Raw genomic sequence first — 15,847 nt, 5'->3', positions numbered from 1 at the left:
CTTGCTGGAGACTCTCCAAACACCCTTCCTTCCCAGTGGCAGCCCTCGGTAGCCTCTGTGAACAGAAGGAGTTAACTCTGGACTTAACTTCTGGGAGGAATCTGAAGTTTTTATTCCTTGGCCTTTCCCCCTCCCTTTCTTTGCAAAGTCTTCCTGATCTTTCCTCCTCCTGCAAGTCCCTCCTCCTTACTCCCACCTCCCGACTCCAAAAACATTGTGATTGCCAGGGTGGGTCAATGGTTAACACTCAACTGGCTTTATATAAGCCTGCCCCGGGCCACCTGCTGGCTGTGCCTTCTGTTTGGTCCTTCAGTTCCTCAGGCTCCTGGAGGCTGTGACTCTGGCAGCTCCAGCTGGTCCACACCATGGCCACCTGCTGGCAGGGCCTGTGGGCCTATCGCTCCTACCTGATTGTGTTGCTTCTGCCCATCGTTCTGCTGCCTCTGCCTATCCTCGTCCCCAGTAAGGTAAGGACTTGGGGTTCTGGACACAGAAAACTCCAGGGGAGTCAGGAGAGGGTCTGTCTGGGCAGGGTGGGGCATCCTTAGGAACCAGCATAGCCTTGTCATCTCTTCTACCCTGGAAGTGACACCCCAACCTCCTGGCCCTCCTGAGGGCTGCTGGCCAAGAAGTCAAAGGGGGCTTTTGCTTGGCACCCAGAAGTAGAAGTCCCTTGAGAATCACTCACGTGCATTTGAAATCTGCTGCCTTGGGGAACTGGAAGCCAATTCTGTAAAGGAGCTGCAGAAGGAGGCAGATGGAGTTGATCTGCTCACTACATGCCCACCCAACCCCCTGCACTGGGCTCTTTGGGGGAAGTGTGGGGAGGGACAGGAAGAAGAAGGGAGGTGGCCAGTTTTGGAGAGGGAAGGAAGGAGAGTAGGAGAAAGCTGGCCTCAGGTAGTCTGTGCCTTCGCAGGTGTAAACAAAAAGAGAAGCTGACCTATAACCTCAAGGGCTAGGTCTACTGAGGAGGGAGATGGGAATGGGAAGAGGGGAACCACTGTCAATGCACACATCAGGGCACAGGGTCCCTACCTCCTCCCCCAGCCCCAGCAAAAGTGATAGTTTCATCTCATTCATTTGAGCCCCCACTTCATGGCCTGCATTCTTTACCTAGTAACCCCATTCCCCATTTTATGAAGCAAGTCCCACCCTCCCATTTTACAGATGGGGAAAGTTGAGTCATTTACTCGAAGTCCCAGGACAGCTCCTGGTTTCATGGAGCCAGATTTTTGTACTCTTTTGAGTTCCTCTGTAGGGAAAAGAATGCAAAATTATGAATCCAAAATTAGCCTGCTGACCTACTAGACAAGCTTCCTCTCAGGCCAAAGCTTGTGATATCTCTGTGGGGAATCCAAGAGATGAAGTTTTCAAACAAGCTGGGGCAAGTGTGATAACCCCACCATCACCACCCTAGGGGGAGCACAACCCAGAAGGATCCAGTAATTTTCCCAAGGTCCCACAGGAAAACCTGAGCTAGTGCTAGAAACCAGACCCTTTGGTGGGAGTGTAGTATGTTAGAGGCCCAGCTGTCCCTTTAGCATACCTGCCCCTGCATCCACAACTGGCCCAGGCATTGCCTTCCCTGTTCTAATTCTGACGGGGACTGGGAACCCACCCCTTGCAAAGACTTTGCTCCTACAATTATCCTGTCTCCCCTGCATGATCAATTTCTATCTCTCTGCCTGATCTCTCCCATTGGCACACAAACATCCTGTAATACCTCCCATCCTAAACAAACAGACAAGTCCCCGCCTTCAGCCCATCTCCAGACAATGCCTTCTCTGCCCTCTCTCTCTTAACAGCAAACCAAAGACATTGCCTACACCACACAAGTCCTTTCTTCATTGACCGGCTCCCATCTCCGAAGACCCAGTTCCCCACCAGCTTCCATGGTACCAAACAAACCCTGCAGTCCATCTGTACCTTCCTCTGCCCTTAAGCAGCCTCCACCATAGTCAGTCACCCTTCTCTTTGCCACAGTCTTCTCTGGGTTTTGGTGACACCTCTGGTTTCCTTCCCACCTTTCCTGGCTCCTCCTCCCTCTGACGCTAGAAGCTTGAGGTTTCCCAGGGTCCCTTCCTGCCCCTCCCCTCCGTCTCTGCTCCCTACCCCCAGGTGATCTTATGGTGCCTCATGCTTTTAAAAGCGTCTCTATGCTGAGTCCCCAGTCTGTAGCTCCAGCCTAACCTCTACATTTTTACTCTCCAACTAACCCCGACAGCTTCTCCACTTGCATATTTTCTCTGTAAGCAGCCTATGTTTCTCCACATTCAGATCAAACCCCAAGTGCCCGTCTTCTCCAGCAGGGTCTTCCCTCAGTCTTACCAAGAAAGGATTAACCTGCTACTTCATTGTGCTAAGCTAAAAACTCACCATCCATCTCCACACATGCACCAGCAGGCCCTGTGTACCCACTATCCCAAAATCACTACAGATGCACCCCACTTATGATGTGGTTACATCAAATAAACTCAACCTAAGTTGAGCAACTGTCAAGAGGAAAACACACTTCATGAGCTGGGGTCGTGGCTCAGTGGTAGAGTGCTTGCCTAGCACGTGAGGCACTGGGTTCGATTCTCTGCACCAAATAAAAAAATAAAAAGTAAATAAAGATATCGTGTCCATCTACCAAAAAAAAAAAAAAAAAAAAAAGAGAGAGAGAGAAAACGCACTTCATGTACCCGACTACCATACATCCAGGCTTAGCAACATGGTGCACCATGGAGCAAAGGTGTTCACCCCCGTAACTGTGTGGCTAACTGGCAGCTAGATCTCGCTGCCACTACCCATATCACCCACGAGGACCACATGTTGCTAGCTGAGGAAAGACCAAAATTGAAATCTTCCAGCATGGTTTCTGCAGAATTTATGCCAATTTTGCACCAGCATAAGGTGGAAAAATCATTAAGTAGAACCATCATAAGTTAAGGATATCTGTACTCTGAATGCAATCCTAGGGTGGGGATCTTGTCATTTCTCACCTGACCTACCCCTGGCTGGACCATTCTCCACCCTGCAATCAGGATGATCTCAAAAGATCCTAAGATCATGCCACTATACTTACAACCCTACATGGGTTTCCCATCAAACTTGGAATTAAATCCAATCCCAACCCCTCAGAAGAAGCATGTCCCTGAGGCTCCGCCCCTGCCAATCCCTCGGACTCCATCCCCTACCTCCTACATCCCGCCTCCAGGTCATGCTTCTGTAGCCATTCTAGTCTTCTCTCTGCTCCTCAGTTTTCTCTGCCCCTGCCTGGACTATTCTCCCAGATGCCTCCTTCACGATCCTCAGGCTTCGACTTAAATCCATCTCAGAAAAGCCTCTCCGATACTCCAGCCACTCTTCATTACATACCCCTGTTGTTTTTGTTATATTCACTATCTGAAATTATCTATTTGTTTCCTTTCTGCTTATCCTCTGACTTGCTGCACTAGAATGTAGACCCCTGGAGGGCAGTGGCCTCATCGCATTCTGTACAGAGTCCCAGGGCCACATAGCAGACACTCAGAAAATACTTCCTGAGTGAAGAAATGAAGGTATGAAGAAATGTGAGCAAAGAGAACCCTTTTCTGAATTCCTATTGAGTCTTTGCTTTCTGTAATGAATCTCCAGACTAAGCCTCTGGACCCCAGTGTGGGAAGGGGGAAGCACAGACTAGGCTCAGACCCGTGTCCATAATAATAGTTGACATTTACTAAGTATATTTGATGTGTTAGGTATTGGGTCAGCCAATGTATTAGCTCACTTATTTCTCACTAAAGCCCCAGTGTGACTATTGCCACCTGAGTGGAGTTACTACTGCAGTCTCAATTTCACAGACATGTAAACTGAGGCACAAAATGGTAAAGTTATTTGCTTAAAGTTTCTGCTAGAAAAAAAAAAAAAAAACTAGAATGAAACCTGGTCTTGGGGTCTCTGTTTGAGGCTGTTCATGGAGACAGGGTGGTACCCCCATTATGACCCCCCCTCCAAAGCCTTCCTCCTTCATGCCCATCCAGCCAAACCTTCCACCATCCTCCTCCAGAGGTCTGTGGAGCCTTTGCTCTGTGCCAGGGGTTCCTGGAAAGGAATATAATTGTTCAATCCTCTAGCTTGTCACAGTCCAGAGACAGGCATTTATGCCACACAGAGATACAGCAAGAAGTCTATAGAACTCCGAGGAGGGAGCGAATTCTTCCAATGGAATTGAGGGAGAATCCAAAGCGGGTGGTGTTTGGGTGAAGTTCCAGCAGTCAGAGGCAGCTGCAGAGGGCAGGCCGGGTGGCAGGAAGGCCAGGAGCAATAGCGCAAGGCTGAAAACAGCAGTAATGGCTACAGAACCCTTAAATGTCGGTCCCCTCTGGTGGTCCTAGCCAGTCAAGGACAGTAGAATCCAAAGCTTTCTCCCTGCTCCCCCAGCCCTGCAGCCAGAGCACCATCAGTATATGGCAGCCACTGCTCATTCATTCATCCATTCCTTCCCTTGTGGGTGAAGCCAGGCCTCAGTACCGTGTGACAGGTACCGTTTAGGTGCATTGAGGAGAGAATTTGGTGAAATGGGCATTCCTCAGGGTAGGTGAAGTGGGGAGACACATGGAAAGCACATGCTGTACAAACCATGGAAACACTATAGCAGGTTGTGACTATGACTCAGAGAGGGTCTGCTGTGCACGCAGGGAGAACAGCCTCACGAGGGGCCATAGCCACCCTGAGATCTGAATGGCAGATAAGAGCCATTCAAGCTCAGCTCTGGGTGAAGAGCAGTCCAGGCAGAACATACAGCAAGCACCAATGGCTGAGGACAGGAGCGAGCTTGGCAAGGTGACCTGAGTGAGGATCAGATTGTTTAAGTTAAGGTTAGAGATGGAGGGAGAACTCAGCCAATGTCAGCCTCACGAGGCCAGGGAAAGGAGTGGGAATCTTATGCTATGGACCATGAGTGGTAAATGATTTGCTCAAGGGTCAAATGGCTAGAAAGTTAAGAGTAAAAAATGCAGTTGGGCATGGCAATGCACAGAAGTTTGACTTATGTCAACCTGGGCAACTTAGTGAGACCCTGTCTCAAAATAAAAAATGAAATGGACCAAGGATATAGCACAGTGTTAGAGTGCCATTCTGGGAACATAAAAAAAAAAGAAAGAAAGAAAAAGAAAAAAGCAATGCCTTCTGGGACTCAAAGGGACCATCTATAAAACAATCTCCAGATGGCACAATGCTGTCCAGACAAAAGCTCAGCAGAAATCAATATTGCCTTATAGTAAGAACAGAAGATGATGGGATCTCTTAATCTGAACCACCTGCACTCTTAAAAGGACAAGAACAGAATGTGGGCATCTTAAAATCTCTGTAGAGGACCTTAATGCCAGCTATTCCTGAACCCCAAAGGCACAGGACTCTAGATGATTCACTACAGATAGGAAGACTGGACAAGGAATTTGGACTCTCTATCTTTTGAGACTCTCTGGCTGTCGGTGAAGAAAACAGAGTCCAGAAAGCAAAGCATGGATTTTGCAACCAGATAAGATGTGGATTCAAATACACTCAGGAGCATGTGCACCCTGCAACCTTGCAGAGCCTCTCCAACCCTCTCACCTCTAAGGGATTGTTTGTTGTGAAGATGAGACAAAACATCCTCCATACCCAGAGTGCCTCCCTGCTCTGTCCACACTAGCTCTCTCTGCTCCTGGACTCTTGCATCCCAGGTCCCCCAGGAAACACAGACTGGCCTCAGGCACCATGTAAATGCCTCATTTCTCTACAGCTCTGTTCAGATGGGCTGTTGGCCTCTCAAGGGCCTCAGATGTTCCCACCTCTGAAACAGGAAGGCATGTCTGGTCATTCCCCCAGAGTGGGGAGCTGTGGTCCCCAAGGGAAGCTGCGAGCAGCAGCTGGGGCTGTGTGGAGATAGGTTCCCTAGTCTCTGGGGCACCTGAAAGTAGGACTAGAAGTAGAAGCCAGCCTCCAAGATCAGGGGATTCCTGGAGTAGAGAGAAGGTTCCCCAACTCAGACTTTGCCCCAGATTGCTAAATCATGTCCCTGCTTATCAGCAACTCCAAGGTGAAAGCCAGGAACGGGAAAGTAAGATACAAATCTTCAACAGCCACGTTTCCTGGATGTGATCCACGGAGGCCCAGGGCTGTTGTGAGGATCCAGTTCACGGGGGAGTGTGGGAATGCTGTGTTCCTGTTGCCCCGGCTTAGCTTGCGTTGGCTCTTTAGTGGACACAGCACTCCTGGCTGTGGCCCAGACTGTGATGTCAGGAATCTTTCCCCCACCTTTGTTTTTTCTGACACTCAAAATCCATTGTCTCAACCAGGCACTCCTGTAGTCCCAGCTAATGGAGGAAGCTGAGGCAGTAGGATCACTTGAGCCCAGGAGTTCAAAGCCAGCCTAGGCAACATGGTGAGACCTGATCTCTGGGGGAAAAAAAAAAGAAAGGAAAGAAGAAATTCCTCCCTCTCTAGGAGCCGAAGATGGTGCAACAAAGTCATTTGTACTGAGGGGCAGAAATAAATGGAGTCCACCCAAGTGAGAAAGGATTGGAGGAGTCAGCTGCCATCGCCTATGATTGGCAGGGCCTTGAGGCAGGCAGGGAGGGGATGGGAACACTTCTGAACCAGAGGAGGAGAGGGTTAGCTTCAGGTGTGCCGGACGGGGAGGCTGTGAGTCCTGGGAGCCTTAGGCGGTCTAAGTAGAGAAGGGCACACAGCAAGACTGGTGGGGACATCATGTGTGGCTTTCTCAATGTTGGGCCTGACTTGGAAGTGGGGGAAGGATGTGGGGGCAAAATCGAAGGAAGTTGGCAGTATGAACAAATCCCAACTGTTGAAGGCCAACTGCTGCGGGAGTTGTGGTTTGGCTTCTGGACTGGTTGCTGTGGAGACTGTGGGACATATTTTTACAAGTGAATTAGCCATTGTCCCCTTTGTATATTCAGTCCTCAAAGGTATTCGGCATTTGTCTATTATTTCTGGAAAGGATGTTATCCTCCCAGCATTTTTTTTTCGTGATTTAATAGCTGGATTTCAATATGACTGTTTCTTTGTAGGCCCACGTGTGTTATTTGTTGCACTTTAAAAAACTTGTCCTAAGGAGTTTTAAGTTTTCGTCAGGCTGCCAAGTGGGTCCTGATACCAAAAAAAAAAAAAAAAAAAAAAAAAAAACAGGTTAAGAACCCCTAAATCAGAGAAGTCACATGAAATTTTATTTTCTTTTGTACTAGGGATGGAACCCAGGGCCTCACACATGCTGGGCGAGCACTCTACCACGGGCCACATCCCCAGGTCTTTTCATTTTATTTTGAGACAGGGTCTCACTAAGTTGTCCAGGCTGGCCTTGAACTTGCCATTGTCCTTCCTCCACCTCCTGAGAAGCTGGAATCACAGGTGCGCACCACTGTGCCTGGTCACTGACTCTCAGGTTTTTTTCTTTTCTTTCTTTCTTTCTTTTTTTGTTTTTTGTTTTTGTTTTGTGTTGTTTTTTTTTTTTTTTTTTTTTTTTATACTGGGGATTGAACCCAGGGCCTCACACGTGCTGACCACGTGTTTTACCACTGATATACACTTCCACCCCCTGTGTAATCTTTTATTAAACACCTATCTGACATGACACTCTATCTGCCTTAAACCCTTCAGAGGCCTCCCAGTTTTATCTTCCCAAGAAAGCCCTAGGTCTCTCTCAGGGCACATCAAGTTCTTTTCCAGTATACACCCATCCAGGAAAGGATCTTGATCTTTGCTGCTGTGTTCTGTGCCCTCTGTGTTTACCCCCTCATCCCAACCCCTCTTGCTCACCAAGTGAACTCCTACTCGTCCCTCAGCACCTGTTCAGCATCCTCTGTCTTGAACCCTTCTTCAGCTCAGATGGAAGGAGGCTCTGGGAAGAGGCCCTTCTCCTCTCTGAGTATCCACCTCTCCTTTGCTGTGGTACTTGGCAAGATGCCACCCAGTGCCCCACCTTACTTCCAAGCCCCAAGAACGCTCACCGCCAGCCACAGCCCCACTTGCAGGGACAGAGAGCCAGCAGGAGAGGCGTGCTGTGTGCCAGCCCATCCCCACCCTGGGTTAACCTTCAATCACCAGGAGAAATAAGCTGTGACACCTTGAGACTGTGGGTATGTTTGCTGCTGCCTGGCAGCCATAGGCCATGCTGTCCACATTCTTTGACCCTACCCACACCTGCCACTCACCCAGAGTCCAGAGTCTGCCCTGGATTCTCTGGTGCATTCATTTCCATCTGCACTCATGCATCCTGATTCCCTAGCAGTCCAGGGGCATGTTGCTCTCCCAAGGCCAGTCTTGTGATTTGTTCATGGGGTGCAATGCCTTACAGCCTCTTTCTGCATAGTCACATCTGTTAGTCCTTTTCATTCTTATACTATCCCAGTCAGGTCAGTGCTTCTCTTATTCCCATTTGTAAATATGTAAAGGAGATACATATGTGCACATCTGGAAAGGTCGTGTATTTCTTAAAAAAAAAAAGAAAGTCAAGAGAGATTAAGCAATTTGTCCAAAGACACACATCAATAAAGCTGGGCCTGGGCACTCGGGTTTTTTTGACTCCTGGATGTGTGCTTTCCCATTGGAAAAGAAGCATGCTGTCAGCCTTAGGATCTGGGAGCCCTTTTCTGTCCATTACTGACTTTGCAGAACAGCCCACCTAGCCAGGTTCTACAGGCTAGTCCACACACACACTCTCTGTGGGCAGAACTGGGCCTGACTAACGTCTGTCTCCCTAGGGCCTGCATTCATTCACTCACGCATTCAGGGTGCCAGTTCTATTGCAACGGTACCAGGCTCCCTGATGGAATGAGTAGAAAGGGACTCAGACCCTGAAGATTACAATCTGGTGACAAAAATAACTAAGTAGAACAAACAATAAAAATAAATAAATAATGCTCATCATTAATTCATAAAACAATGTTGATTACAGACTATGATAACCACTGTGCAGAAGAGGTACCAGAAATCAAAGTGTGACAAATGGGAATTCTACCCCAACCTGGAAGCTGGCTTTCCCTGGAGAAGGAATATTTGGGCTGACATCTTAAGCCTGAGTAGAGGAGGCTAGGGATGTAGCTCAGTGGTAGAGTGCCTGGCTGGCATGCATGAGGCCCTGGGTTCAATCCCCAATTCTACAAAAAAAAATAAAAATAAAAGAATGAGCAGATATCAACTAAACTAGATAAAGTAGGGAGACAAGAAAGGGCCAGAGAAAGGAAATTATGTGCAAAGGCCCTGTGGCCAGAGAGAGGATGGAGTATTCAAGGAACTCAAAGAAGACCTGTATGACCAGAGCAGAGATAGCAAGGAGGGGAGTTATTTGATTTTTTAAAATTGTTTGTTCTATTTGGTTATACATGACAGTAGAATGCATTTGGATTCATTGTACACAAATGGGTACAACTTTTCATTTCTCTGGTTGTACATGATGTAGAGTCACACAATTCTTATAATCACACATGTACATGTTTATCTCATTCCACCATCTTTCCTCCCCCCAGCCCCCTCCCATCCCCTCATTTTCCTCTACACAATCCAGCATTCCTCCATTCTTTCCTTACCCCCTCCCCTCCCTGTTATATATCATCATCCTCTTATCAGAGAAAACATTTGGCCTTTGGTTTTGGGGGATTGGCTTATCTCACTTGGCATGATATTCTCCAACTCCATCCATTTACCTGCAAAGGACATAATTTTATTCTTCTTTATGGCTGAGTAATATCCCATTGTGTATATATACCATAGTTTCTTTATCCATTCATCTTTTGAAGGGTATCTAGGTTGGTTCCACAATCTAGCTATTGTGAATTGAGCCGCTGTAAACATTGATGTGACTGCATCATTGTCATATGCTCATTTTAAGTCCTTTGGGTATAAACTGAGAAGTGAGATAGCTGGGTCAAATGGATGTTCCATACCAAGTTTTCTAGGTAATCTCCGCACTGCTTTCCAAAGTGAATGCACCAATCTGCAGTCCCACCAGAAATGTATGAGTGTACCTTTTTTCCCACATCCTCCTCAACATGTTATTGCTTATATTCCTGATAATTGTCATTCTAACTGGAGTGAGATGAAATCTTAGAGTAGTTTTTATTTGCATTTCTCTAGTTGCAAGAGATGATGAACATTTTCTCATGTTTGTTGATCGATCGTATTTCTTCTGTGAAGTGTCCAGTTCCTTAGCCTGTTTATTGATTGGGTTATTTGTATTTTTGATGTTAAGTTTTTTTGAGTTCTTCATAAATTCTGGAGATTAGTTCTCTATCTGAAGTGCATGTGGTAAAGATTTTCTCCCACTCTGTAAACTCTCTCTTCACATTATTGATTATTTCCTTTGCTGAGAAAAAGCCTTTTAGTTTGAATCCATCCCATTTATTGATTCTTGTTTTTATTTCTTACTCTTTGGGAGTCTGGTCCTAAGCCAAGATGATGAAGATTTTGTTGTTGTTAAATATTTTTAGTTGCAGATGGACACAGTACCTTTATTTTGTTTATTTAGTTGTTTTTTTTTTTTTTTTTTTTTTTAATGTGGTGCTGGGGATTGAACCCAGTGCTCCACATGTACTAGGCAAGTGCTCTACCACTGAGTCACAACCCCAGCCCCATTATGAAGAGTTAGGCCTACTTTTTCTTCTATTTGGTGCAGGGTCTCTGGTCTAATTCCTAGGTCCTTGATCCTTTTTGAGTTGAGTTTTGTGCAGAGTGAGAGATAGGGGTTTAATTTCATTTTGCTACATATGGATTTCCAGTTTTCCCAGCACCATTTGTTGAAGAGGCTATCTTTTCTCCATTGTATGTTTTTGACACCTTTGTCTAGTATGAGATAACTGTGGGTTTGTCTCTCTTTCTTCTATTCTGTATCATTGGTCTACCTGCCTATTTTGGTGCCAAAACCATGCTGTTTTTCTTACTACTGATCTGTAGTATAGTCTAAGTTCTGCTTCACTCTTCCTGCTAAGATTGCTTTGACTATTCTGGGTCTCTTATTTTTCCAAATGAATTTCATGATTGCTTTCTCTATTTCTATGAGGTACATCATTGGGATTTTATTTGGAATTTCATTGAATTTGTATAGTGCTTTTGGTAGTATAGCCATTTTGACATTATTAATTCTGCCTGTCCAAGAACATAGGAGATCTTTCCATCTTCTAAGGTTTTCTTTCATTTCTTTCTTTAGTGTTCTATAGTTTTCATTGTAGAGGTCTTTCGCCTCTTTGTTAGATTGATTCCCAAGGTTTTTTTTTTGTTTTTGTTTTTGTTTTTTTTCCTGAGGCTATTGTGAATGGGGGTGGTTTTCCTAATTTCTCTTTCAGAGGATTCATCACTTGTGACTAGAAATGCATTAGATTTATGAGTGTTGACTTTATATCCTGCTACTTTGCTGAATTCATTTATTAGTTCTAGAAGTTTTCTGGTAGAATACTTTTGGATCTTCTAAATATAGAATCATGTCGTTGGCAAATAGGGATAGTTTGAATTCTTCTTTTCCTATTCCTATCCCTTTAATTTCTTTCTTTTGTCTAATTTTCTGGCGAGTGTTCCAAGGACTATATTACATAGAAGTGGTGAAAGAGGGCGTCCTTGTCTTGTTCCAGTTTTTAGGGGGAATGCTTTCAGTTTTTCTCCATTTAGAATGATGTTGGCCATGGGCTTAGCATAGATAGCTTTTACAATGTTGAGGTATGTTCCTATTTTTTCTAATATTTTGAGCATGAAGAGGTGCTGTATTTTATCAAATGCTTTTCTTGCATCTATTGAAATGATCATATGATTCTTTAAGTTTATTGATGTAATGATTTGCATTTATTGATTTCTGGATGTTGAACCAACCTTGCATCCCTGGATGAACCCCACTTGATCATGGTGCACTATCTTTTTTTTTTTTTTTTTTTTTTTTTTTGTGGTACTAGGGATCGAACTCAGGGCCTTGTGCTTGTGGGGCAAGCACTTTTACCAGCTGAGCTATCTCCCCAGCCCACTCAGTATCTTTTTGATATGTTTTTGTATGCGATTTGCCAGAATTTTGTTTAGAATTTTTGCATCTGTATTCATCAGGGATATTGGTCTGAAGCTTTCTTTCCTTGATGTGTCTTTGTCTGGTTTTGGTATCAGGTTGATACTAGCTTCATAGAATGAGTTTGGAAGGGTTCAAGGAGGGGAGTTTTAAGGCAGGAAGCACACAGGGCTGAGGGTATGGCTCACTGGTAGAGAGCGCATAGCATGTGAGAAGCACTAGGTTCAGTTCCCAGCACCAAGGAGGCAGGGAGTGGGGGAAGGGGCACAGACCAGACCTGAACTTAGGTTCCTGAAAGCAACAGGAGTCACTCAAGGGATCTGAGCTGCTTCAAGGTGAGTGACTATTGGGGGAGAGGGTTGCAAATTAAATAGATCTGTCCCTTGAGATCACTGGATCCAGTCAGGAGAAGTTTCAGGGACAAGAGTACATGCGAGAGTAAATGGACGGATGGATAAGGAGGCTTTGGTGAAAGGTGCTGGGACTTAGACCAGGCTAGAGGCCCACAGTTGGAGAAAAATAAAATAAATGGGAGTGTGTGAGGGGCGGAACCAGCCTGACCTGGGGAGGACGCTTGTGGAATGAGTGGCTGATGATCAGGCCAGAGACCCTGATTCTATGCCCCACACCAACCCCAGGGCTTCTAATAGCAGGGACTGTCTGGAGGTGGAGACAAAGGAGCTATGAACAGGGCCACTTCCAAGGATTCAGAGTGGCACAAGTGGGAAAGAAGGATTCATAGACCAAGGCTAGCAAAGAAGTGAGGGGTGAGAAACCCAGAAACTGAGTTCCTGTCCTCAGGAGCTCATAGACAGACACTGGTCGGGGTATAGCTCAGTGGCAGAGCACTTGCCTAGCGCACACAGGGTCCTGCATACAATCTTCTGCACAAGGGGGCAGTGGGAAGATACTGAGAGAGTAAGTACTTATGTGCTGTAACCAAGGAACAACTATCTTCCTGGCATGGGGAAGCAGGAGGAAGTGACAGGCAGAAGGAAGAACAGCAACCGCTAGGAGAAGACTCTTTGCCACTGGTTTCTGAGCTCCAGGGAAGGACACTGCAGACAGCGGTGTAGGCTAGGCCTTGCACAACTCCAAATGTGAGCAGCACCCCCAAGGACCTACTGGCCATAGACTACCAGTTGAGCTTGGCCAGCTGAAGTTCCACAGAGTCAGGCTGCAAAGAAGAGAGTACTTGTCCTCCAGAGGACAAAGCTGACCCTGAATCACCCCCTCTACTGCAAGGGAAACTGACCTTAAAATCAGACATGCGTAGGGCCAGGAGAAGGGATCTCTGGTGCTCTGCCCTACAGGGGTGCCCAAGGGGCCATCACCTGACCCATGGGGATCCTCAGAATACTGTCAGTTCCCCAATCTGGAGCCCAGACCCTCCCAGCTTTAACAAATGTCAACAGGCAGTGCTAGACCTTGCTGAGTCTCAGCTTTCCTCCTCCAAATACTGCTTTGAAATGCACAAAATAAAATGTGTAGAATTGAAAGGAAACTACTTATTTTAAAAATATCATTATCAAAGCATGGAAAAAGACATTGCAATTCAAAAATATATGTGCTTCCTTATTAGCACATTAGAAAGATCTAGCCATTGGTGTAATAACAACCATAATGTAAGATAGCAATGCATATAAACAATATATAGAGATATATTCTGAGATAACTACAACAACTGATCTGGGCAGGTATTCAGTGTCTGACAGCCACAATAAAATATTTGTAAGAGCCCAGCACACTTGTAGTCCCAGCTACTTTGGAGGCTTGGACAGGAGGATTGCTCGAGCCCAGGAGTTCCGGGCAAGTCTAGGAAACATAGTGAGACTCTGTCTCAAAAAAAAAAAGAAAGAAAGAAATGAAAAAACAAAAATGTCTGTAACAAAGTCACCATTAATGCTGTAAACAGTGCTTGTAATTCCAGCTACTCAGGAAGCTGAAAGGTGACAAGTTTGAGACCAGCCTGGGCACTTAAGTAAGACCCTGTCTCAAAATAAAAAAAAATTAAAAAAAAAAAAAATGGGTTGAGCATGTAGCTCAGTGCTTGCCTATCATGTGTGAAGCCCTGAGTTCGATCTCCAGTACTGCAAAAAGAAAAAGTTAACAGCATTGTTGTGCATTAATCTATGATGGTATTTTGTCCCAATAAACCCAACATAAATTGAAAATCTCTTAAGTTGAAAATGCACTTAAGGGCTGGGGTTGTGGCTCAGTGGTAGAGTGCTTACCTAGCATGTGTGACGCCCTGGGTTCTATCCTCAGCACCACATAAAAATAAAATAAAGGTATCGTGTCCACCTACAACTAAAACAAAATAATTTTTAAAAGAAAATGCATTTACTACACCTAACCTACAAGACATCAGAGCTTAGCCTCACCTACCTTGAATGTGCTCAGGACACTTCCATTAGACTATTAGACCACAGCTGAGCAAAATCGTTTGATTATTGAATACCGCACTGAAAGTGAGAAGCAGAACAGGAGTGTGGGTGCCCACTGATAATGAATGATTAATAGTTGATGTCTGGGAAAGCAGAGATTCTACTGAACACTTATCCCGCACCCCTTATTTTTCCCCCTGTACTAGGAATTGAACCCAAGGCCTCTTGCATGCGAAGCAAGTGCTCTACTACTGAGCTCCATCCCCAGCTCTTTTGTTGTTATTGGTTTGGGAGAGTTTTGTTGATTTGTTTGTTGAGACAGAGTCTCCCTAAATTACCCAGGCTAGCCTCGAACTTGTGATCTTCCCGCCTCAGCCTCCCAAAGGGCTGAGATGACAGGAGTTCGCCACCACTCCCAGCTGCTTATTGCTTTTACAGTATTATAAAGTCGAAAAATTGCAAACAATTCATAAGCCAAGCACAGTCTGTACTGTGACTTTGTGACCTATGTTCATAACTTTGGTTAGATACTAATGAATAGATGCATTAGTTTTCCCATCTAATTTTATGGATCCTCAGAATTCCATGCCACGTGATCCAAGAAGAGTAAGTCATCAAGTTATGCTATGGCTTGAAAGACTTCCTGGAGGCTGGATGGAGACACAGGACCAAAGCCCCCAGGGTCAAGGAAGGCTTCAGAATGGAACTATGAGACAGGGTTTAGAGAGGGATCCAGCACAGTTGTAAAAAGGGAGGGATAGGGGGTGTGGCTCAGTGGTAGAGCACTTGTCTGGCATGTATGAGGCCCTGGGTTCAATCCCCAGTACTGAAAAAAAAGGAGGGAGTGCAGAAAGGAACCACATGTTAAACACACACAAGTTTGACTATTAACAACTTCCTTTACAGTGTGGAAATGGGGTCTCAAAAACTAAGCATCTTAGCCAGGCATGGTGGCATGTACACATGGTCCCACCTACTCAGGAGGCTGAGGCAGGAAGATCATTGGAGTCCAGGGGTTTGAAGCCAACCTGGCAACATAGTGAGACCCCCATCTCAGGGGGGGAAAAAAAAAAGTGACATGCCTGAGGCAGGCCTCAGAAGTGGCAGGTCCTAGAAAGAGTTCCGTTTCGACTCAGAGCCCCAACTTATCCCCTTTACACCCCACCAGTTACAAAGAGCCTGAGGCTGAGGACACCTTAAAGTGGGAGGCATTAAGTTCAGAGTAGAAGCTGAGGCCTAAGGACCAGAAGGCCCAGATTCTTCACTTTATATCGTGTGACTTCGAGACTTTTTTTTTTTTTTCCAGTTCTGGGGATGGAACACATGCTAGGCAAGCACTCTACCACTGTGCTACATCCCCAGACTTTTAATTTTTTTAAACTTTGAAACAGGCTTTCCCAGGCTTGCTCAGTCTCCGGAATAGCTGGTGTGCACCACCACAGGGGTGGCTTTGAGA

At 45.7% G+C, this 15,847-nt stretch overlaps 1 protein-coding gene across 4 annotated transcripts in view; it reads left to right on the top strand.

Moving 5' to 3' along the window:
* Positions 1 to 271: 271 nt before the first annotated feature.
* The window catches only part of SLC13A2 (solute carrier family 13 member 2), a 51,387-nt gene continuing 35,811 nt past the window's right edge, over positions 272 to 15,847 (top strand). For 2 of the 4 annotated variants that reach the window (XR_013762831.1, XM_079133721.1), the window contains exon 1: positions 273 to 467. Coding sequence is in view for 2 of the 4 variants with exons in the window: in XM_079133721.1 (XP_078989847.1) it covers positions 366 to 467 (102 nt within the window). In the remaining 2 variants the exon portion in view is untranslated. Of the gene's footprint in view, positions 468 to 7,211; positions 7,375 to 15,847 lie in introns of all 4 variants that reach the window. The other 2 variants (XM_079133722.1, XM_079133723.1) reach the window with 2 other exon arrangements.

Source organism: Sciurus vulgaris (genome assembly GCF_902686455.1).
Source record: "Sciurus vulgaris genome assembly, chromosome: 3".
Classification (NCBI taxonomy): Eukaryota; Metazoa; Chordata; class Mammalia; order Rodentia; family Sciuridae; genus Sciurus; species Sciurus vulgaris.
The sequence above is the reverse complement of the archived record's forward strand: the minus strand, read 5'-3'. Positions and strand labels throughout refer to the sequence as shown.